The sequence below is a fragment of the Dromiciops gliroides genome, chromosome 5 (assembly GCF_019393635.1).
Source record: "Dromiciops gliroides isolate mDroGli1 chromosome 5, mDroGli1.pri, whole genome shotgun sequence".
In the NCBI taxonomy this organism is placed as follows: Eukaryota; Metazoa; Chordata; class Mammalia; order Microbiotheria; family Microbiotheriidae; genus Dromiciops; species Dromiciops gliroides.
In genome coordinates this window covers 159,398,150-159,422,794 of record NC_057865.1, presented here as the reverse complement: position 1 = coordinate 159,422,794, position 24,645 = coordinate 159,398,150, and the positions used below count along the sequence as shown (strand labels likewise).

The window sequence follows — 24,645 nt, the reverse complement described above, 5'->3', positions numbered from 1 at the left end:
GGAATACAGATACACTTAAATTTTGGGAATAGCAGAGTTGTCTATAAAATCATTTTAATAATAGCTAGCATTGATATAATTCTTTAAGTTTTGATAAGCAACTTTCATGTTTACTCTCTTGATTTTCACAGCTCTATGAGATAGATGTTATTATTCCCACTTTACAGATGAGGAAGACAGAATGAGAGAGGTTCAGTGATTTGCTAGGGTTACACAAGTAATGTCTGAAGTAGGATTTGAACTTGGGTATTCCTGATTCTAAGTCCATTGTTCTATCCACTGTGCCACCTAGCTGTCTTTTTTAATGAAATTGATCCTTTTTTTATTATTAACATAAAATCAGAAATATTTTACTATGGAAAGGAGGAAGGGTGTCTCATCATCAAGTAGTTGGATATAGTTGTTAGAAATGCCATCCCTGTGATATATTCTGCAGTACTGCAGGGAAGTGCTTTCATAGCCCTTCCGCTGTAATATTGGGTAACATTCTCAGCTAGAGTACCACTCCTTTTCCACACCACCTTTTATACATTGACTTTCTCCAGAATGCAGGAGTTTCTCCCATTTTCTCTTTGGCTGCTAAGATGGGAAGGTCTCTCCTGTATAATGTTGTGATCCTGACCTGTGTCCTGACCTTTCCCCTAATTTTCTTAGTTTTGCTACTTCCACCCACCATTTTTTACTTCCATTCATCAATGAGTCAGTGATCTCCTTAATGTGGAAATTGCCTTTATTACTGTAGAAATCAACCCATCTATACCTTCCTTTACTGTGCAAGCATTGTTCACGACCTCACATTTGTTGTTTAGTCTTTCAATTGTGTCTAACTCTTAATAAATTTTGTTTTTTGGCAAAGAGATTGAAGTGGTTTGCTATTTCTTTCCCATTTTTAGATGAGAAACTGAGGAAGATAGGGATAAGTAACTTGTCCAGGATAATACAGCTAGTAAGTGCCTGAAGCCACATTTGAACTCAAAAAGATGAGTCTTCCTGATTCTAAGTGCAGTGCTCTATCCACTGCACCACCTAGCTGCCTCTTGTCCTCCCATAAAATATCTAAATATGTTTACTACTTAAAATGAAAAAAAATTGAGTAAGTAAGGTTCAGTGACTAGCTAAAGTTGACACTGATAATAAATATTGGAGATGGAAATCTAATACAGGTTTCAGGACTCAATCACAGAGGCTAACATACTGTAGAGGCCTTTATTGATGGTCCAAAAGGTTTGGGCCTTATTTGGTATAGAAGAGAATGGTGCAACAGAGAAAGGCATAGATTTCAGATCAGAAATTTCCATTCTAAGCTGGTTTTTAATCCTAGATCTGTGTTTTCTTACCCACATGCCTTTGGGAATGTCAGTTCACCTCTCTAAGCATCAGTTTCATTAACTATAAAATAAAAGGCCTCTTGATAGAATGTATAAAACATTTGGGAGTCAGATAGACCTGAATTCAAATCCCACCTTAGACCCTTTGTGACCATGGGGTAATTCATTTAACCTCTCCTTGCCACAGTTTACTCATCTATAAAATGAAGGGGTTTAATTTAATGGCCTCTAGGTACTATTTTAGAGCTAGCTATGTGATCCCTATGTCCCAATGCCCACATTCCTGTAGATCCTCCCATCCACACAGTATGCTAAAGTCATTCCTCTAGGTCATTTTGCATTATTTGAGTACCAGTGAAACTGGCTGGCTGTTTTTTCCTGTTATGTTTACATAGGGTCATCATTTATGTTCTTTATTTTAATTTAGATTTTTTTTTATTGCTAGTGGTTGAAAAGGGAGATGGTTGTGTTAGCAACACAGATTTGTCCATAAACAAAAAGATAAACTTACACCTCCATTTAAAAAAAACACACAAACCTTAAATATATCTATGTTCAACACATGCAATTGGAGCTCATTGTCCAGGATGTCTCCCCTCAGTTTGTAATCACCTTTTGAAAGAGAACCCATACTTTTCCCTTAATATAAACTGTATAATCATGTTTTTCACTAGCAGCTGTCCTTTTATAACACCTAATGATATGCTTGAGATCGCATTTCCATATTTTCAATGTTTCTCAAAAATTCATTAATTCTCTACCTCCTCAATTCTGTAAGTACAAAATTATGTAAAAATAATCTTTTTTTGTTTTTTTAAAGTAATCTTTTTTCTTTTTTTTTTTTTTTGCGGGGCAATGGGGGTTAAGTGACTTGCCCAGGGTCACACATCTAGTAAGTCTCAAATGTCTGAGGCCGGATTTGAACTCAGGTACTCCTGAATCCAGGGCCAGTGCTTTATCCACTGCACCACCTAGCCGCCCCTAAAGTAATCTTTCTTAAATGAAGAATAACTTTTTCAAAGTATTCATCTTTTCAAAGTTACTTTAGTGAATATCAATGAAATGAAAATGTTAACTAATTAATGAGACATCAAATAGAGATTTTTAAAAAATATTACTTTTTAGGGGCCTCTTTTTCCACCTCTCCCTAAAAAGTCTTTTACATCCTTCCCTGCCTTGATAAAATGTAGACATTAAACGGGATTATTTTCCATGATTTCCTAACCCAAATCCAAGCATATATTGCCCGATGCATAGCTGGCACCTAATAAATGTCTCATAAAGTTATAAAACTTGTTCATAGAGTTCCATGACACAACTCTGTACGTTCTCCTTGCAGAACATCTGTCTGGACAGATAGTATGTATTTCTTTCCACATGTTGTGAGTCCCACTTCTTTCTGGATAGCTCATGCTGTCTTTGTTATAGAACTGCCTCAGAATCATGGGACTGTGCTGATTTTGCATTCCTATTTTTCTTGAAAGTGGGAAATCTAAGACGATGCTTCTTCCCGAGCGTTCTTCAAAAAGCGCAATGTTGTGTTATCTGAGGCCACTGTTGTAAAAATAGATGTTTGAGCCAAAACAACTGAGTGACTTTAAAGCGCATACTGTTTTCATAATAGTGAAAATACTCCAACAAGGCATTTTGGCTTCATGCATCAATAACACTGGTACGAAGCTGCTTTGCCTTGGATTTGTTCACTGCAGTACCAGGGATGACATGAAAGTTTCAAAAGGGTTGTTTGAACAACTTGGATGCATTAGATGCCCAGAAGAAAATAAGATCTCAACCAAGAATGCTTGTAATCATTGCAGAAAAACACTTTCTTTCTGGAAACAAAAGATAACTCTACATGTAATAGACACCTAATAAATGTTTGATAATCTTATTATTAAGAACATCAGCTCTGAGAAGCAGCATGACCTAAGAGGCCTTCTTTCCAGTCACCACTAGCTCCTTGTGCAATCCCTTTTCAGATTACTTTCCATCTACCTTGTAATGATATTTATATATCATCTCTCCCATTGAAAATGTACCTTCCTTAAGGACAGGTACTATTTTTGCCCTGTTTTCTCTCATTCCCAGTACTGAGCATATTGCCTGGCATATTGTTTGCTGACTGTTGACTGCCTGACTGATTTAATTCCCAGTACTCTTAGGGCGACTCTATGCAAATTAAAAATTGCACATGAAGTGCTGATCTGCACCCATGGAGGGCATTTCCACACTGGAAATTTCTTACATCAGTGAAATTAGAAATCAAATTTCACTTCAAAATGACCAATGATCTCTTACTTGCCAAAGCATGTAATGTTCTTTTCTCAGTCTTCATCTTTACTGATCTCTCAATTATCCTCTTCTTGATATTCTCTTCTCTCATAGTTGTGACTTTGCTCTCTCCTAGTTCTTCTCCTACCTGGTGGATTATTGATTTTCAATCTCTTTGACTAGGGTTTCATCCAACTATTGTATGCTAACTGTGGAGATTCTCGCCCCCACCCCCAGTTTTATTCTGGGCCCTTTTCTTTTCTCTCTCTAAATTCTATTACTTGGTGATCTCATCACTCCCATGGATTCAATTATTATCTCTATGCAGATGATTCTCATCTCTATTTATCCAGCTCTGACCTCTCTACTCACCATCCAATCTTCCATCACAACTGCCTATTAGATATCTTAAATAGATTCCCCAGAGACATCTTAAATTTAGTATGTCCAAAAGCCAAACTCATTATCTATTCCCCCAAACCCATCACTCTTCCTAACTTTCTTTTAGCATTGAGAGCTGGGTCATCTTTCTAGTCACTTAGGTTTTCAACTTAGGTGTCGGTCCTCATTCCTCACTCTCTCTTACATCCTCCCCCCACGCCACCCCCCCCCGCCCCCCCCCCCCCCCCGGCCCGCCCCCAATCAGTTGTCAAGTCGTGTTGATTCAATTCTACCTTTAAAACATCTCTCCCACATGATCCTTTCTATGCTTTGACACTGGCTCCACCCTTATACAGGCTCTCATCACCTCTTGCCTATATTATTTCAATAGGCTACTTGTCTGTCTCCCTGCCTCCAGTCTCTCCCCACTCCATACCATCATCCACGTAACTATCAAAGTGGTATTCTTAAAGTGTCTGACTTTTCCTCTCCCTCTCCCATTTATTAAATCCCAGCTGTTCCTTATTACCTCCTGGATCAAATATAAAATCTTCTACCAACTGTCTTCCTTTAATTCTCAGATAAAGTGCTCCCTTCTAAAAGATGCCTGTCTTAACTTCCATTAATACAATTTATCCTGCGTATATCTTGTTTGTATAAAATTGTTTACATGTGAACTCCTGGAGGGCAGGGACCATTTTTGCTTCTCTTTGTATCCCTGGCACTGAGCACAATAACTGACATATAGAAAGGGCTTAATAAATGCTTGTTTGATTGACTGACTTACCTTCTGCCTCTACAAAAAGATAATATGTCTACTTAGAATTTATAATGCATTTAATACTTTATGATATTTCAATACAGGTAAATCATAGCACATGATATCAGTAAAACCTTCTAGTGCTAAGCTTTGAAGGAAGTTAGAAAATTCAGAAATGAGAAAAGAATGTATTCTATACACAGAAGATAGGCTGTAAAAAGGCTTGGGGACAGAGAACTCCACATAGGCTAGCTGAGTAGGAAGGCAGCTATGCAAAGATTAATGTAAAATAAATCTGAAACAACAAGTATAGAGCCAGACTCTGAAAGGTTTTTAATGCTAAGCCGAGGAGTGTGTTTGTCACATAGTATTTTTTTTTTCCTTGCGGGGCAATGAAGGTTAAGTGACTTGCCCAGGATCACATAGGTAGTGAGTGTCAAGTGTCTGAGGCTGGATTTGAACTCAGGTCCTCCTGAATCCAGGGCTGGTGCTTTATCCACTGTGTCGCCTAGCTGCCCCCTACTTTAATATTTTTTGAGCGAATGGGACCAGAGGATCCCCAAGCATGCCGCTAACTCTAGCATTCTATACTCTGTGACCCTCTTGGGATCTGTGTCAAAAGCAGACTTAGAAATAAGTTCAGAGTGGTGTGATGTTGGATTTATTTCATCTTAATCTAAACCACCTGGGAAAGCCTAGAGGCAGGAAGCCTCATTATTTGGGATACCTTCCCCTTTTGTTCAGTCTAGTCAGATATATTGGGACTACCAACAACTCTGTTCCTTCTGATGAAATGGATGACCACCAAGCCTTTTCAGTGCCCTGTAGGTTTTGTCACTGTCATCTGACCTACTTAAGTTACCTAAAGACTTCATAGTCTTGCCTTTTAGCCTGTAGCTGTACCCATAGTAATTTCTGGGCCTTTCTATTTGTCCTGCTCCTGCCTAAACCTTTAAAAAATTGGTATTTCCTCTCATTAGAGTGGGTGCTCCTTGAGAGCAGGGTTTTTCTGTTTATATTTGTACCTGGTTTCTTGATTTTTCTTTTTGGATAACCTAGCACTTAGTATGGTACTTTGGCACATAGTAGGTACTGTGAGATTTAAAATTGGTTATACGAGCATTAAACTCCCCCTTTAACTTTTCCCTTTTCTATCTCCCAGACCACTAAGGAAAAGAAGCCTCTGAGCTTTAATCAGTGAGGGATTAGTTTTTATTGTTAGTGAATTAATTAGACAACAAAAGGTGATACCAATTAGGGAAATAGGAAAGTGGAAAAACAAGTGAATAATCTTAGATCTAAGCTTAGTCTATATTCCTTTATAAAACTCACCAAATCCCAAAACTGCCTACCAGGCCAAGAACCAGCACCGAACACCAAGTGTCTGCCACCACGGCTAAGCTGAAATGCCAGAGAGAGAGAGAGAGAGGGAGATGGAGAGAGAGAGAGGGAGGAAGAGGAGAGAGAGAGAGAGGAAGAGGAGAGAGAGAGAGGGAGGAAGAGGAGAGAGAGAGAGGGAGGAAGAGGAGAGAGAGAGAGGGAGGAAGAGGAGAGAGAGAGAGGGAGGAAGAGGAGAGAGAGAGAGAGAGAGAGAGAGAGAGAGAGAGATACAGAGAGGGAGGAAGAGGAGAGAGAGGGAGGAAGAGGAGAGAGAGAGAGAGGGAGGAAGAGGAGAGAGAGAGAGAGAGAGAGAGAGAGAGAGAGAGAGAGAGAACTTCCATTCCACCCTCAGTTTTTAAACTGCTGTCCCGGAAGTTGGTACCCTCAGACATGGTGTGCTTAACCAGCTCTCTGGGCAGCAGTAGGCGCATGGCCATTCATTGCGGTCTCCTCCCCAAAAGGGCAGTCCTTCAAAAGCCGCTTCAATAGCATGCACTCAACTCTCAAATGATTAAGCTAAAACTTTTGTTTTTTACCACATCCCCGCTTTGTTTCATTTGAAAAAATGAATGAGTTTGCTCAATGAAACAGTCAAAAATAATATCCTATGCTAAATAATATATGATAATATCAATATAAACAAAGGGAGAGAAAAAAGTTTTTTATCCAGAGGGGGCAGTCCCTCATGAACGCGACGCTTTGACATTGGTCTTGTAGAGGGAGGGCCTCTGCAGAGAGTACATATTACAGATGGTATATAATTAACAGAAGGAGATAAGAAAAATTAACAAAACAAAACTGTTCATAATAAAAGTCTCCTAAGTTCTCTTGTCTTCTTGAAGTGGTAAGATGTCATCAGGAGGAAGCTGGATTCTGGTCTGGAAAACTGGGTTCTGGACTCTGAGTTTAAAATAAGCAAAAGAAACAAAAGTCAAAAAACAAAGAAAAGCCAAAACCAAAAACAAAAAGCAAAAGATTTACTAAGGATTCTTTTGTCAGGGTAGGGGAAAGGGGTTGGGGAGATTGAAGTGGGGCCAGAAAACCAGGCCATGTGCTTCATGGTTTGCCTGTAGAAGGAAATGCTTGTTAAATTTTAAGGTATTTAAGCTGCTAGAATTTGAGGTATGCCACATTGCTTTAACTGGTTCCCCAATTCTCTGCATGCCAGAGTGTCAGGGGTTTCTGAATTGTGATTGATTTTTCTAATGCTGTCATAATGTTTTCTATGGTAGAAAAAGTGGAGTTCTCTAGCATCAGCTTTGTCTGTACCACTGATTTTCAATAGGGGTTGATTCAACTGATGAACTATAACATTCAGCTGATGCAGTCTAGCAAACGCTACAATCATATCATTTCCTCCCCACTTTCCAAGTTTCTTTAATTTGTCAACATAGTCTTCAAAAGGAGAGGCATTTATTCTAAAAGACTCAAACTCAGTTCTATGGTTAATCATATAAAAGCAGATTCTTGTCTGTGTCTGAGATGATTCCTACAGTGACCTTCTAGCTGATTCTGCTAAGGCCCCGAAGAGGCATCTCCCAATACTTTATGAAGAACTGAGTCCCAAATCATGTAACTGATCAGTGGGGACTATCAAATGGAACTGCCTATTGCCCCTGGGCTCTCTTTTGCTCTTTAACAGTTGCTATTGTTAGGGTTTTTTGCTCTTTAGCCCGTTTCTTGAAGAAACAAAGCGCGGACTGTAATGATTGGGATGACGCCAACCTGCTGTAGACTTACTGCAGAAAAGCTCCGCCATGAGTGAAGATCTTTGAGGGCAAGACCATGCGTCCTTTCTTTGGTGTCAGGAAGTGACGTTTGCTTGTGTGAGGAAGAAGGGGGGAGCCGGGCGCTCTGACTCATGTTCTTATCCTGTGGATTCTGGCGGAGAGCGGAGCTAGAAATGCACTCATCGCCTTTAATAAATAGATGAATGTAGGCCTTTCTCTCTCTCTTTACCAAATTCTTATTCTCCATAGTAAATCTTAAAAAGTCTAACCTCTTGCTAAAGCTTATAATTTATTAGTGACCACTCATTAGGTATTTAGACAGACTAGCTAGAATTTTAGCCTTAACAGAACTTAATAAATGCTTTTTCATTCATTTATTCAGTCTTGAGTCAGAATCAGAACTTAGTTTTCATTTTTCAGAAACTTGTTTATACTTTTAAATTATATTTATATTTACATGTCTCATATACAGGAAATCATGTTCAAAACTGGACACACACAATCTGGAATCTGGCAGACTGAAATGTCCTTTTGATCCTCAGCAGCCTTTTGCTTCAGTAATGACAGGTAAGATCAAGTATAGGTCTATCTCCTTTTAGACCATGATGATTCCTAAAGACTGTGTGCAATAGGTTTGCTTATAAATCAATCATATTCTATCATTGATTTACATAAAGATCTCAGAGCCACGTTATATCAGTTTTCAATAGAATTTTCAGTGATAGTTCTAACTCCCCAAATCTCTAGTTGTACCTTTACTTTGTGATAGAGAATAATTTAGGGAACAAGATTTTTTGGCATTTTCTTTAATTGAAGTGTGATATCATTAGTGTAGGAAGGTCCTCTGTAAAGAATTTAATCCACTTGGGGCAGCTATGTGCACAGTGAATAAAGCACTGGCCTTGGATTCAGGAGGACCTGAGTTCAAATGTGACTTCAGACACTTGACACTTACTAGCTAGGTGACCCTGGGTGAGTCACTTAACTCCCATTGCCCCGCAAAAAAAAATTAATTAATTAAAATAAAATAAAATAAAATAAACTAATCCACCAATGAAGAGTAACACCTCAGTTATAATTTAAAGTTTTGAGAGTTGGTTGGTGTCACTGAGAAGTTAATTAACTTACCCAAGCTTTCAAAGTCAGTATTTGTCAGAGCCAGGACCAAAACTCAGGTCTTCCTAATTCCAGACCAGCTCTCTATTCACCTCTTGAATACTTCTTTTCATTTAAGTAAGATTGAAGTTTTATTTGCTTCAGTGAGGGCCCAGTTGAGATTAGATAACACATACATTGGTAGTGGACCCAGTCAAAAATAGTTATTTAACTTCTAGAATCATTCAGCATCGAGTGTGGAGAAAAGTGGATAGTGTAAGTAATCTGGGATTTGGGTAAGATTCATATCTTACTCATGTAAGAGTATATATATATGTAAGACTCATATATATATATATATATATATATATATATATATATATATATATATATGTAAGACTCATGTCTCATTATTCCATTTTAGAAGATGATGTATAGTTGGACTTGTTGTCTATAGGTTCAAGAATGGGAAGAGAAGACAGTTGGAAGGATTTTTTTGGGAGAGCGGTAGGCCTGGAGATCATAGTCAGGATGAAGGATAGATTTAGTAAGGGTAAGGAATAGGGAGAGATAGAAAGAAAGGTAGAAAGTTACAGTCAGATATAAGAATTTTAAGAGTTCTTGATCTTTGAGGAAGAATACTTATGGGTGATGGGACATATATGTACAGTTATCTACCTCTCTTGGATAAATTAACTTAGACACATTTCTTAACTTTTCATAGTATTGTAGATCTAGATCTAGAAGAAAGCTTAGTGGCCATCTTGTCTAACCCCCACATTTTACAAATGAGGAGCAGAGGATTAGAAAGGTTAAGTTGACTTGCAGTTAATAAGCATCATAATTGGAATTTGAATCCAGGTTTTCTGACCCTAAGTCTACAGCTCTATCTACCATGTCAAAACTTGCATATTCTCTCTGTTTCTGTGTATGTATCTGTCTCTCATTCTCTCTCTCTTCCTCTCTCCCTTTCCCCACCCCTCCCTCTCTCTCCTCCAATCACACACATTATGAGATACTTGAGACCATAAATAAATAAAGCCAGATAAGTACATTTTAGAACACAGTAAGATTAGTAGATATTTCAGCTTCTATTTCAAATACTTCTATAAAGATTTTCATCTTTAATAGCCAATATATCTACTCTAATCTAATTTCTTATTTTTGTCAAATGTTCTGTACAACTAATAGTTTCTGATGAAAAGGATAGTCAGAGTCATTCTTAAAAGTGTCATGATGCATGAGTTCTGTGTGGTCTGGACTTGGGGCTAAGAAATGATGGCATGATCCCTGATTTCAGGGCAGCTTTAAGAGCCTCCTTTAATGGTGGTTGGTATATAGCTTTAGACACCTTTCATTTAACTTGTAGATCATTTGTATGGATGAATACAAAGCAATAGTGAATCATGGCCTTTTTATTTTTAGTAGGGAGGCAGTGATGGTGGAACTTTGACTTTTCAAAGTGGTGTGTGTGTGTTGTGTGTGTGTGTGTGTGGTGTGTGTGTGTGGAGACAGACAGAGAGAGAGAATGTTACAAAAAGAATGTAAGTCATATTCAGTCATTCTACTCAGAAAATCATTGATAAGATAAATGATTTGTGAGTCACATCTGACAGACGAGTGTAAATTTTGTTAAAATATTACATTAAAGGCTGTGGTGATTTCTCCTCCGGTATAGTATTCTTAGGCCATTGTAATGACTAGGAGGGTAGTTTTTAAGAGAGGTTTGAACAGATCCAATTAGGTTTTGTCTCTTCCTAACTACAACTTACTATTTTTTTTTATTGTAAAGAACATACCACTTTGCAGTTTACCCCAGTATTTTCTACACAGGCAGTGTGTTTGGGGAAATGCAAATTGCATAAAATCTCTTCTTTAATTTGATTCTTTTCAATAAATGTTGTAATGATTGGAATGACGCCACCTACTGGAGACTTGCTGTGGAGACCTCCACCATGAGGAAAATGCCTCAGAGGCATTGTGGCTTTTCCTTGGCGTCAGGAAATGACGCTTGCTCATGGGTGCTGTCTATCAAGTCTACCAGCCAATCAACTGGAGGAGCCTCCTATGGTCTGGGAGGAGACAGGAAGGAGGAAAAGGGAGCCTGCGCAGAGAGCACGGGCCCTTTTGGCTTCCGGACTTGATGGTGGTGGCGGCAGAGGACTTCACAGGAGATTTGAGGAAAGATAGGAATGCCAGACTGTTAGAATTCTGTTCTCAATCTTTTTCTTTCTATTTTCCAATAAACCCTTAAAAACCTAAACTCGTTTTATCAGTGATTTTTAGTCAGTTTCCCCCAAACTGGGGGAACACATTAGAATCCACATTTAGAATCTTAAATTACACAATGTTTATTAAAAGTTATGTATGTGAAAGGAATCACTGTAAAGGTTATTTCATTTAATTTACTAAAATCCTTACAAAACTGTGTGATTGTATGTTTGTGCTGAAACATACCTAATTTAAGTATACTTATCAATATTTTTGTGGTTGTTAGGAACCTAATTCATTCTCCCAGATACATTTAGCAGGCCAAATATAGGCCAAATGGTTTCCACAAAAGTCCAAGCAAAGTTTATTTTGATGAGGATTAATTGCCTGAGAGCTAAGAATGTCAGCATCATTCTTTGTGTAGTGATAAAGCCTTCACTTTTGTTGAGTTTCATAAGAATATGAAACTATTTCTGGGGCTGCTTTTAAATGTAGGTCCATATAATTCATGTTTTGTAGTTTTTGTTCTTTCCCATTCAACACAAACTCTGGGCCTACTGAATTAAACACCAAGAAATAGCTTAACTCAGTTTGTGACTATTTCTTCATTTTATGTTTTAGCTAAAGAAACACAATAATAAGTTTACAGCAGCACTTCCACTTGCCTATCGATATTTCTTATAAAATAAATTGCCCCAAAGCAATATCTTTGAGTAACAATATCTATGAAAGGTCTTGGAACTGTCCTGTCAGTTTTCTACCTCACAAAATGAAGTTTGGAATGTAGTAATGGCAGCATCCTTGTCCTGTTCAGAATTCCTGTACATCAAAGTTGTTAAAGAAATAATTGGACCCAAGGAATGTAGCTTGTTATAATTATGAAAGAATGATTCTTGTGTTGAAAGATTTCTTTCAGCAGAGGTTAGGTACAGATGGGCTGTGGTCATTGATATTTTATCAGTTAAGCAAAGGTTAATTATTGAATCCATTCCTCCTTAAGGCAAAACTTTTTGAAATGTTCCATTATTACCATGGAGAGGAGACACAATGTCTGAGGGATGAATGTTGCCAATAAAACATTTATAATTATTAATTCAGAAGCATTTGGATTTTTTCTCTCATACTAGATAGCCCATAGAATTTGAGTTACTTTTTCTTAATTGGAAACTAAGACTTTTTTTAAGGGTTATATTCTAATCTTATATGACATAAATCTTTGTCATTGTACTACAAAACTGATTCAGTTTAACAACTTTGTCATTTCTTCTAATGATCTCACTAATGTTTCTCCCTCCCAGATGAGTACCTCTATGCTGGAACAGCTTCAGACTTTCTCGGCAAAGACACGGCATTTACACGCTCCCTTGGCCCTACTCACGATCATCATTACATCAGAACTGACATTTCAGAACACTATTGGCTCAATGGTTAGTGGTTTCTTTAATTGTAAATCTTTTGCCTTTGTTTTGGGAAACTGGGAAAGTTCAACATTATTCACTTGTACTGAAAAGATCCATTTGGGGAGAAATAATAAATATTAGATGATTCAAAAATGAATCAGTGAAATAGTAGACATTTCTGTTGTCTACTGTCACAATGTGATGGTAATTGAAACACACAAAAAGACTAGATATCAAAAAATGCCATTCTAAGTTTTGTGATGACCTGGAATATTATTTAAGTTATTTGGATGCTAGCCTTGTATATATCTTTCATATCATTTATGTATAAGAATACGACCCTCCCTCATTTTATGTCTTTATTTGATTATCAGTTTGTCAGAGCATTTATTTATTTAGACCTTAATATGCCATTTAGAATTTCAAAATGAGAGACCATCTTTAGCTAGTATGAGAAACCTTTAAAGATAAGGAAACCTATTTTTACTCTAACTCCAAATGAGTCTAAAATCTTAAAATAGTTTTGCAATTATCTGTTCAAATTAGTTAAAAGACAGATTTATTTCCTTTTATAATCAAGTACATTGCTATTCAAAAATCATTTGAAGTATTAGGAAAATGTGTCCAATGGAGATGTAAACAAAATGAACTCTCAAATAATTAAGTTTTATCCACTTGCAGATCAGAAAAAAAGATTTTCCTAAATTGATCAATTCTGTGTCTTCATAGAAGAGTAAAATGCAGAGAACTAGAACTAGTTTTTAAAATTAAAATACCTCAATTTTGAATGTTTTTTCATAGCTTTTCAATTGAAAGTCATCTCTTAAATTACTCTCAGACCTAAACTTACCCGTTTATCTATAGTTAGACACTCTTATTGAAGACCTTTTTTCATTGAGGCTTGCCCACATCTCTAGTTCAGTTCTATGACCATACTTGAAGAGAATATTTATGAATGACGTGACTAGGTTGCTGATGGATTCATAAGTCATTTCATGTGAGGGATGGCTGAATTTGTGTTTGTATAGCACTTTATAGCTTACCAAAACAGTGTACTTATAGCAGTCCTTTGAATTGGATAATGTATATATGAGCATTTGACAGATGAGGAAATGGAGTTTTGTAGAGGCATAAAGTAGTCACTTTCTCAGCCTTCCACAACTAATGGCATCTACTACTACCAGAAAGCAGAGTTATCTTTGAGTTTTCCAATTGGTCACCAAGTCTTGTCAATACTTACCTCAAAATAGCTCTTAGATTCTTTTCTCCCGCTAAGTTCTCATCAGCTCATTCTGCACTACTGTTGCATCCTTCTGACCGCTAACTCCTCCTTTCTTCAATTTATAATATATCCATTCACTAGATTCATCTTCCTAAAGCACTATACCCATTTTATCATTCCATTGCCAGTAATCCTAATAAAATATAATTAAAAAATATCTTATAATGGCTTTATATAAGATCTTAGGTATAATGTGGAAAACAACAGGGATCATAGAAAGGATTAGGAAAATGATCGTGGATGATGGAAAAACCTATTTAGCTCTTTTACTTCCTATTTCTTTTCTTTTCTTTTTTCTTTTTTTTGGTGGGGCAGTGAGGGTTAACTATGACGTTGCCCAAGGTCACACAGCTAGTATGTGTCCAGCGTCTGAGCCCCGGATTTGAACTCAGGTCCTCTGAATCCAGGCTGGTGCTTTATCCACTGCGCCATCTAGCTGCCCCCTTCCTATTTCTTTTTGAAGAAGAATGATTAATGAAATGGAAAAGACTGAATAAAACTAGTTTAATAGGGAATTCAAAACCTAATAAATAGGGAGAGAATAGGAAAGAACCTAGATACCCTAGATGAGTTAGGTCATCAGGCCCAGATAGGCCACATGCCATAGTCCTGAGAAATCTGGCATGTACCATTATTGAACCACTATCAGTGATATTTTGAAACTTAGAAGTACTAAAGAACTAGTGAAACCAAACATTGTCATCTCTCTTCCCCCTTTTAAGAAATGAAGAAAGCAGAGGCTGAAAAGTATAGGGCATGTACTTGACTTCAGTCATGTTAACATTACACATCTAGATAAGGAAACAGTCAACATGGCTTCAAGGTTAGGTCATATCATATTAACTTCATTTCCTGTTTTTAGGCCAGGTTACTAGAGCAGTAAATTGGAGGATGTTTAAGATATAGTTTACCTAGAAGTGAACAAAGTGTTTATTGTGAACATACAGGAGAGATATGGGCAAGATATTGATATAGTTAGATGACTTTGTAACTGGTTGAAACATTGGGCCCAAAGAAGAGGTGGATTTCTATCATCTTGGTTGTGAATAGCATACCTCATAGAACTTTTGTTGTGCTATTTACATTTTTCAGTGATTTGGATAAAAGCATGAATAAAATAATTACCTAATTTATAAATGACAAAAAGCTAGACACTAGAAACTTTTAATCAAATAAGCTAAATTTTAATAAGGATAATGTCCTGTAGGAGGTTTCAGAAACCAAAGACATAGGTATGTGATTGGGGAACTATGGCTAGATAAGTTTGTCTGACAAAAATGATTTAGATGTTTTATTGATAAGCCTTCATCTTGTTGATCATGCCAGATGAGGATCAGTTAAAGAAACTAGGAATGTTTAGTGTGAAGAAGAAAAGACTTAAGTGGGAGACATGATAATTGTCTTCAAGTATTAAAAAAATGATTGCATGGAAGAAGGATTTGACTTAACTCTGTTTGACCCTAGAAGGTAAAATAGAAAGCAATGGGTATAAATTGCAGTGAGTCATATTTGGACTTGATATAAGGAAAATAAATCCTAATAATTAAAGCTACAAATGTTGGAATGGATTACATTGGAAAGCAATGGGTTTCCTTATGTTGGAAGTCATTGTGCAAAGTCTGGATGACCACATGTCGGTGATACTTTTATGGAATTCATACAGCATCATCAGTTTTTAAGTTGGAGAATATCTTATAGCTCATCTTGGCCAAAGCTGCTTAACTGTGGTTTGCGATCCCATAGCTCACATAACTGAATGTGGGAGTCATGAAAATTTGGCAATAGTAAAAGGTTATGTATACCTAGTTTACATATAATTTTATATACTTATATACGTGGGGTCACCTAAAAATTTCTTGGGCAAAAGAGGTTGCAAGTGGAAAAAGTTAAGAAACCCTGATCTAGGCCAGCATTCTTCACTTTACAGATGAAGAGGCTTAGAGAATTAAGGTGATTGTTCCACTATCACACTATAGTAAATAGCAAAGCTAGGATTTGAGTCTTTGGACTCTGGTATCTAATTATCTTTCAAAAACATGATGCTATTTCATGTATACTCTGGATTACATGTCCTAAAAGATTGCTTCTAACCCTCAAAATCTATAATCTATAATGTAGTTTTCTCTTCTCTTTTGAAAATCTATAATACTATTTTGTGTTCTCTTTTTTTTGGCGAGGGGGGGGGAGGGGGAATACCTTTGCCCTCTCTATATAGTCCTGGGACATTTTCATCATTAAAGACAGTGGGAGAAGGGCACAGTTTTTTCAAGTTCTTAGTACAATCGTGTCTAAACATATGAAATAAACTCCAGAGAAATGGAAGTGTCATGCATGTTGTTGTTCAGCCATTTCAATCATACCCGACTCTTCCTGACCCCATTTGGGGTTTTCTTAGCAAAGGACTGGAGTGATTTTCCATTTCCTTTTCAAGCTCCTTTTACAGAGAGGAAACTGAGGCAAAGTTAAGTTACTTGCTTTGGGTCATATAGCTAGTAAGTGGCTGAGACCAGACTTGAAATCAGGAAGAAAAGTTTTCTTGACTCTTGGCCTGGCACTCTATCTAGTGTGCCACCTAGAATTTGGTTACAGGAAGGATAACTATTTACATCTCACATTACATCTGGCATGGTCGTTATCCTGGGTGTTTGTGCTTTCCCACCAATTGGCTTCAGTTCTAAGTCCAGGGTTACTCTCCCCCGCCCCCTCCCAAAACACATGATCACCTGCTTGCTTGCTTCTACTTGGGTAGCATTTTATTTTTCACTGTATCAGAAACTTAGCAATCCCTGTGGAAAATAAGCTCATGTTCCTTGATGTGACAAAATGTAGATTATATAAACATTTGCATCAACCAACTATAAGGGAACTGATTTAGTCAGATTCATGTCTTGATTCTCGAGAGGTTAAATGACTTCCCTATGGTCACCTGACTAATCTGTATGAAAGGCAAGACTTGAACCTATGTTATTCTAATTTAGAATTGGGCTCTTTAGCTAGTGTACCAAGGTTCCTCCCATCCTCAGTAACCCCAGAAAACTTTTATTAATTTTTTATTATTTTTTATTATTATTATAATTTTTATAATTTTTATTTTTATTATTTTATTTGCAGTGTTGTTGCCAATTTACATTGGTAGAGGACATTTCTTCTCCAGGGAGCTACCTACACCTATGCAATAGCAGTTTCAAAGAGAACAAAAAAATCCTGATTCATTCAAACACACCATACAGTTTGGATTAAATATTCTAAAGATCTTTATTCCATTTGAACCCTCTTTTCATAGTGTACATGTAATCTTGATAAGTTAATTTTGTTAACACCAATCAAAGCATTATAGTGAAATTATTTCTACTTATAGAATATAGATATTAAAATAATGGAACTTATAGAATATGGATATTAATTATTAACCAAGGAACCATTTCCAAACCTATTTTTAGTGTACTATTCTGTAAAATAGTAATTAATATAGTATTTATGGGGTTTAGTTTTTAAAATTAAGAGGAACTTAACTGAAGAAAAAAAGAGTGAGGTTTCCTGCCCTTAAATTCATTGAGCACTATTAAAATATCATATGAATGATAAATGAGTAAAGCATTAATGAATAAGTGCTTACTGTGAGTAAAACACTGTGCTAAGTATAGGGGCTATAAATAGAAAAGTAAGACAGTTTCTGTTTTCAAGGAGTTCACATTTTAAAGGGGAGGCAACTTATGGGAAGGTTTCACGTACATATCAAATAGGAGAGTCCTGTGGTCTTTAGGTTTCAGCAGTATTCAGGATGGAAATGCTTCTAATTTAATATCATTTCCATGGGGAAAAAATCTTATCAGTCTCTGATGTTGAATCTTTGAACAGTACTAAGGATGTTTGTGACAAGAACTTTCTTTTCTGAGTCTTTAGAAGTTATGGGTATAGCACCTCTGAGAGAAAGTAGCAGTCTATATCTCTAAGCAGCTAGTGCTTCTCAGAATGATGATTAGAAGCACTGCTATTCCCATGGTTCTCTGGTTTTGAGTGTAGATGATATTCAAGGTGGTGGCAGTGGTGGTGGTGATGGTTTGGCCTGCCTGGTATATGCTGCCTCTTGTCTCTTATTCAGGGTCCCCTGCTGCTTCAGTTAGGTTGGCATGCTTGCTCTGTTTATGGCACCAACCTAACAGTTGGTGGGGATGGTTGGCCCTTTCCTCACAGGAGCTCCTTTCCCCGGTGATGGTTGTGAGGCCTAAGCTGGAATCAAGAATGTATGGTCTGCCAAAGGGGGATTCCCACACTTTCCGTACCTGTCTGTTAGAGGCAGGTGATCGGCAGTTGTTACTAGTGGTGATGAAAAATCTAGGCCACCTCTCCACAATGATTTTTCCTCCCAATGATGGGTATAGGAGCTAGCCTGGAAGTTTCCTCAGCGTACCTTGCTGCTTAAGATACAGTACTTGCTTGTCGTGCATGATGGACTTCCTAGCAAGTTGGAGCTTAAATAAGCATTTGCTTGATTTTTCTTTTAGACAAAACCATTAATCACAAACTAAGACTTTTGAGACCTTTAGTAATATCTTTCTAGTGTCACATAGTAAAATATGTATGTAATTAGTTGTAAGTATTGTTAGAATGACCCAAATACTTTTTTGTGAATTTGGTAATAGATGATTTTATTTTTTCTTGTGATTCAATAATAACATATATCCAATTTTCAACTTTTTATCCAGATGGTAAGGATATATTTTGAATAATTCATATTCATTTATGTATCTGCAATTATATTTACTCTTGACGAGGTTAAAACTATAAAATTCATGGTGTGTAGTTAGAAACATAATTTTCTAATTATATACAATCATAATTATGGAATATATTCTTATAATTAGAAATTAAACTTTGAGTTGAAATAGTAAATATTATCACAGTAATTAGTAATTAGAAAAGGATTTAATATCTTATTCAAAACCAGGGGGATCAAAAGATGATTTGGATGATTTACAGTTTTTTTCTTTCAATTATTCATTATTTAGCAGTTCACAGCTTTCATTACTACATCATCAACTATTAAGTTCTTTTGAGCCAAACATTGTGAGCTGAGCAAATGCATATAAAGAAGAGCTGAAAACAAACACTGGTGGTGATGGACTATCTCATTGAACAAATTGTACATCAGCAGCTAATTCTTTTTTTCCAAATACAAAATTATCAATAGCATAAATAAGAACAGATTATTTGCTGATGGGAACATCTTTTCTTCACATTCATTCTATTTTTTACATCTTAACCAAAAAAAAAAAAAAGTCAAGCTGTTTCAGAGGGATTTTTGTTTAATTTTACTTTCTATGCCAACATTTAAAAACTTGAGGCTTAAAATATTTATATTTATTTTAAATTTGCAGCTGACCCTTCTGAAGGGTTTTAATTGGAGTGCTATTTGAATGGTAATTTTGTGTCCTGGATATATGAAGCATACAATGTAATTAAAATTATAACGATTTTATATTAATTATATCTATTATATGCAATAAATGTGAAATTGTAAATGAACTTCTTATAAATTGTAAATGAATATCAATGCGAATTTTAAAATATAAGTACATTTTAAAGGCAATTTTCAAAGAAACTTGAGCATTTTCTTTTAGTCTTGTTAGTAGCCATTTAGGAATCGTGAGCTGTGGATAGAAAATCCCTTTTCTATTAACATCTACATCGAGCAAGTTGCAGAAACGAAAGTTTCAATTAAAAAATTTACAGTTGCAACTGGAAGCATTCGTTATAAGAAATCCTCTAGTATTTTGATTTAATGCAGTTTCAAGAAATGTGAGTTCTGTTATCTTTGGTGAAACTAATCCGCCCTATTAAAGATCTCACCAGGAGATGTTTTCCTTCGTGATGGTCTAAATATTGGTATGTTCTGTTTAACAGTATTTCTCATGGTCATGACCTCAGTGTCCATGGTAATTTTAAACAGCTTTTTATTCTTTTCATGATTGGAATAGGAGGAGGGGATAACTGATCAACAGTTACTTCAAGCACCCTCCTTATAAACACTTGTTCAATTAAAATCCTCTTTTCTTTATTTCTGTCTACCACCTACTAGTACATCTTCCACATCACAAGAAAAACTACTTGGACAATGCAGTTTTTCAATCTAAAAAGTGCAAAGTATTCAGAAATATGCTGTTTATTTGGCTTTTCTAGTGATTACTGGTATATATTTGAAGGAAATACTGTTTATTTTCATAAAAGGAAGGCGGAATTCACAAAGATAATAAAAGTTGCCAAAGGCATTGACAGACCAGACTCAAAGATATATATATTTTCTCTCTTATCCTTTTAATTTTAAGAATGAACTTGTAAAGAGAAAATTCATTTTATTCAGCAATTTGTTAAGCTTTGACTATATGAAAAGCACAGTGCTAGATGCTGTGGGTGATACAATGATGTTTAGTGTTCCAATGGCTTTTGTGGTAATGGCAGACATAACTCTGAGGAAGATACTTACTGTTTTTAGGTGTTTTTATAAAATTAAAACATGGTGAAACTCTCTAAGAATAATGTTACATCCTTCCCATCATATAAATTATAATTTTTAAAAATATCATTATAAATGACTAGAAATTGCACAGTATATTTTAAAATGTTATGATAAGTTCTAAAAAGGTCAAGGGAAAAATTAGGGTTAGGGAAAAATGAAGATTCTAAACATATAAATATTTCTCAGTGGATATTGGACATAGAGGTACCTATTTTTTCTTTCCTTTCTTGTAATAGATGAGAATTTTAGCTTAATTCTTCATTTTAAGCATATGGAAACAGTTTTGTTTTAGTCTTTTCTAGGAAGTGCTATGAGCTTGTTCTGTTATGTACACACTTCCCACCCAGTAGAAGAAATACAATATAAAATCTGATGAAATTCTAACTAGAGGAAACTAAAAAGTCATTTTCTCTGCAATTACATGTAAATGTAAAGACATTTATTAAAAATAGCTAAATGATGACAGATTCCATTTTTTATATTCAGTTAAATCCAGGATACAAATCACCTAATGTTGGGGGGTATTAACAAAACCCTAAACTAAATTAAGCTAAATGGTTTTCGTTCCCATCCTTGAGAAGTTTACAATCAAAAGAGTTGTGGGCAGGGAATAGATAAGTTGTACTGTAAGGTAATTTGTTTTAGAGAGGGGAAGATGAAAGTTTTAAAATATTTGATGAACCAATGGATATATATGTAGTATTTATAGTGTGCTATTTAACTTTTTTATCATTTAGATAAAAGCATAGATGGTATGCTTGTATTTATTGATGACACAAATCTGGAAGGGATAACTAACACACTGGATTAACAGCATATGGACATATCTTGATACATTAGAATAGTGGACTGAATCACATAAGATCAAATTTAATGGGGAAAAGGGAATAAATATTTCTTTAGCGCCTGCTATGTGCCAGGCACTTCACTAACTGCTTTTACAAATATTATCTAATTTGATCCTTAAAATAACCTTGGGAGGTACTGTTATTTTCATCACCATTTTACAATTGAGGAAACTGAGGCAAACAGAAGTTAAATGATTTGTCCAGGATCACATATCGGATGTGTTTTTGAGGTCACATCTGAACACAGGTCTTCCTGACTCTGAACTCAGCACTCTATGCATTGTGCCACCTAGCTGCTTGCAAACTAGAACTTGACAAGCAAGAGAACTGACATGTCTTTTGTATATAGCTTGTGGCTACAGATTCCCTCTTGGTCACTGGCCTTATTTCTTGAGAGAAATTCCACTGATATCTATGGGGCACACTGAATCAGATGGGAAATGTCTCCTGATTCTTAGTGTGCACCAGGAAAGCAGATGGCATAGCCTCTTCTTTAATGTCATTTCCACTGATAAAATCTAATCAGCTTCTGATGTTGAGCCATTTCCAGTGCCAAGGATTTTGGTGGCATGTATTTTTCTAGTTCTTCAGTAGCTATGGCTGCTGTGGTGGTCTGATTTGTCTAGCACATACTCTTGGCTCTTACTCAGAGAGTGCTGTGTAGCTTTAGCAAAGTTGTCTTATCTGTCCTGTGTGGGACACTTAGTTGGTAGTTGGTAGGGATGGTTGACTCCTTCTTGATAAAGAGTTCCTTATCAGATGATGATTGTGAAAGGAACAGGTGGTCAGTAGTAGGGGAATGCCGTCATGCCCACACCTCCTGTCCATTAAAGGCAATTGGTCAGCAGTTGTTGCTAGTGGTGATAAGGAAGGTGGGCCTCTTCACCACAATTTCTGTTCTCAATGATAGCTATGGATCTGATAATATAGGGGACACTGCTATTCCAAAGACTCTTGGGTTCAGGCTTCTGGACAAGCCCCATGACTATCTGAGGAGAGATGATAGTCAATATGGTGGTGGTGGTGGTAGTGGCACATGCTTCCTTCTGTCTCAGCAGGGTGCCTTGTAAACTAAGTAAAAGCTCTTGGATTTGACAATTAAGAGGTCATTGGTGACTTTTGAAAAAGCAGTTTGAGTGAAATTAGCTAGATTGCATAGTATTAAGGAACAAATAGGTGTCAAAGAAGTGGAAGCAGTAGGATAGTCTCCTCTTGCCAGTTTCTTCCAGCAACATTTCATTCCTTGATGTGATGGTTCATTTTGTTATTTATTATCATCAACCTTAAACAATACAATATGATTTTGAAATCCAAAGAGAACAACTTGAGTGAGGACAAAACTTCATGGTGACAAAATTAATGTGATTTAAAATGCCACAATTTTAAAATAATGTATTATTCAGGATTCAGAGCACAGTAAATCATTAATACTTAGCTCAAATATTGCAGATAAAGGTTGAATGATGTTATAAAACCATTCTCTGATAATATTCTTATAGGTTCTGCAGTCAGTATATTTCTTTCATATAATGAAATGGTATAATAGCACATATATGTTAGTAAGGCTATTATTTCTATCATTACTTTGGTAATGTTTTACAACTATTTTGATATAAATTAATTTTTGCATATAGAAAGATACGTTTAATAAGAATACCAAATATTTACTGTGTAGTTTAGAAAATCTTCCCATTTCTCCCACAGAAAAATCACGCTCACAAAGTTCCCAGGTGTAAAAAATTAAGAGTCAACATAGTAAGAAGGATAACAAATTAAAAATTGTTTTTGAATAAGCACAAGAAAGGCCATCTAAATAACCTAATCATTAAAGATGTAGATGATATCATCAAGAGAGAAATTTAATAGAAATCCCTTGAAGTTACTGTGACACTCCTGGAATTCATCCCAATGTTTTATTATCCCTTAAGACCTTTGCACATTTCAACATCTGGCTGCTTTATTCACTAGATGTGATCTCATAATGTTTTGTGATTTGTAGAATACTATAGGTAATCTTGTGTACTACCTCCAGTAGAGGGTATATGAGATGTTTTGGAAGATGAGCCCCTCTGGTGTGAGGGCTTGCTGAATCTTTTTCAAGACCACTCATCCACCTTTGGTGTTCACCTGGAACTGAACTCTCTACCTGTGGTTTCAAGAAGCTGTAGCATGTGTAATGGCCACATTACACATACTTTTTGATGCTTTTCTTTTTTTTCTTTCTCTCCTTTTGTTCCTTCCTTCCTTCTTCTATCCTTTTCCTTTCCTTTCCTTTCCTTTCCTTTCCTTTCCTTTCCTTTCCTTTCCTTTCCTTTCCTTTCCTTTCCTTTCCTTTCCTTTCCTTTCCTTTCCTTTCCTTTCCTTTCCTTTCCTTTCCTTTCTCCCCCTCTCTTTCTTCCTTTCTTTTAAATAATAAAGTTTTGAGTTCCCAATTTTATCTCTCCTTCCCTCCCTTCTCCCCTCCCTCAGGCAGTAAACAAATCAGATATAGGTCATGCATGTATGATTAGGTAAAACATTACCATATTAATCATTTTGCATAAGAAAACTTGAATAAAAGAAAAAAATGAAAAATAGCATGCTGTAGTCTACTTTCAATCAATATCAGTTCTTTCTCGGGAGGTGGATAGTATGCTTCATTATTAGTCTTTTGGGATTGTCTTGGATCATTATATTGCTGAGAATAGTTGTCATTCACAGTTCTTCATTGCTGCTTTTCTTGTATATTTCCTCCTTGAAGATGTAAGAAACTTATACCCACCACAGGCCTTTCCATGCCCCTTCAGGGCAAGTCTTTGGAACCCTGGAGCAATCTATTTTGTCATGGACTCCTTTGACAGTCTGGTGAAATTTTTGAATGCCTTCTTAGAATGTTTTGAAGATCATGATCAGATCATAACAAGCTTCCCATAATATGACAGTTAGATGATGTTTCTTTCAAAAGATATTTTCTATGTTGAATCCTTTCCATAATTTAATATATTACTGTCTGTATTTTCTCAAATGAGGTATTTGTAAAGTACTTAGCAATGTGGTCAGCACATAGTAGGAACTTAGTAAATGTTTATCCCATTCTCTTTTCATCCTCTTCACAGGAGCAAAATTTATTGGAACTTTTCCCATACCAGACACATACAACCAAGATGATGATAAAATATATTTCTTCTTTCGTGAATCATCTCAAGAAGGCAGTACCTCTGATAAAACTATATTATCTCGAGTTGGAAGAGTTTGTAAGGTATGATAAATAAGTTTGCTTATTTGAAACAATTCATATGTTGTTCATAAGTAACATTTTATTTCCTTCATGCTCTGGAAGGAAAAAAAAGGCTTTGATTTTTGAGCATTCAAGTTATAAAATAAGGCCATAAATATCATAAACAGAAATCATTGAGACCCAACAGGATAAAAAAAAAATTAATTTATATTTTGAAACTCAGTC

The 24,645-nt window shown here is 36.0% G+C and overlaps 1 protein-coding gene across 1 annotated transcript in view; it reads left to right on the top strand.

Annotated features, from left to right (window-relative positions):
* SEMA3D (semaphorin 3D) overlaps positions 1-24,645 on the top strand; it is a 252,169-nt gene that overhangs the window by 152,133 nt on the left and 75,391 nt on the right. The window contains 4 exon segments of the mRNA XM_043969203.1: positions 8,323-8,334; positions 8,336-8,417; positions 12,455-12,583; positions 24,299-24,441. Coding sequence (XP_043825138.1) covers positions 8,323-8,334; positions 8,336-8,417; positions 12,455-12,583; positions 24,299-24,441 — 366 coding nt within the window.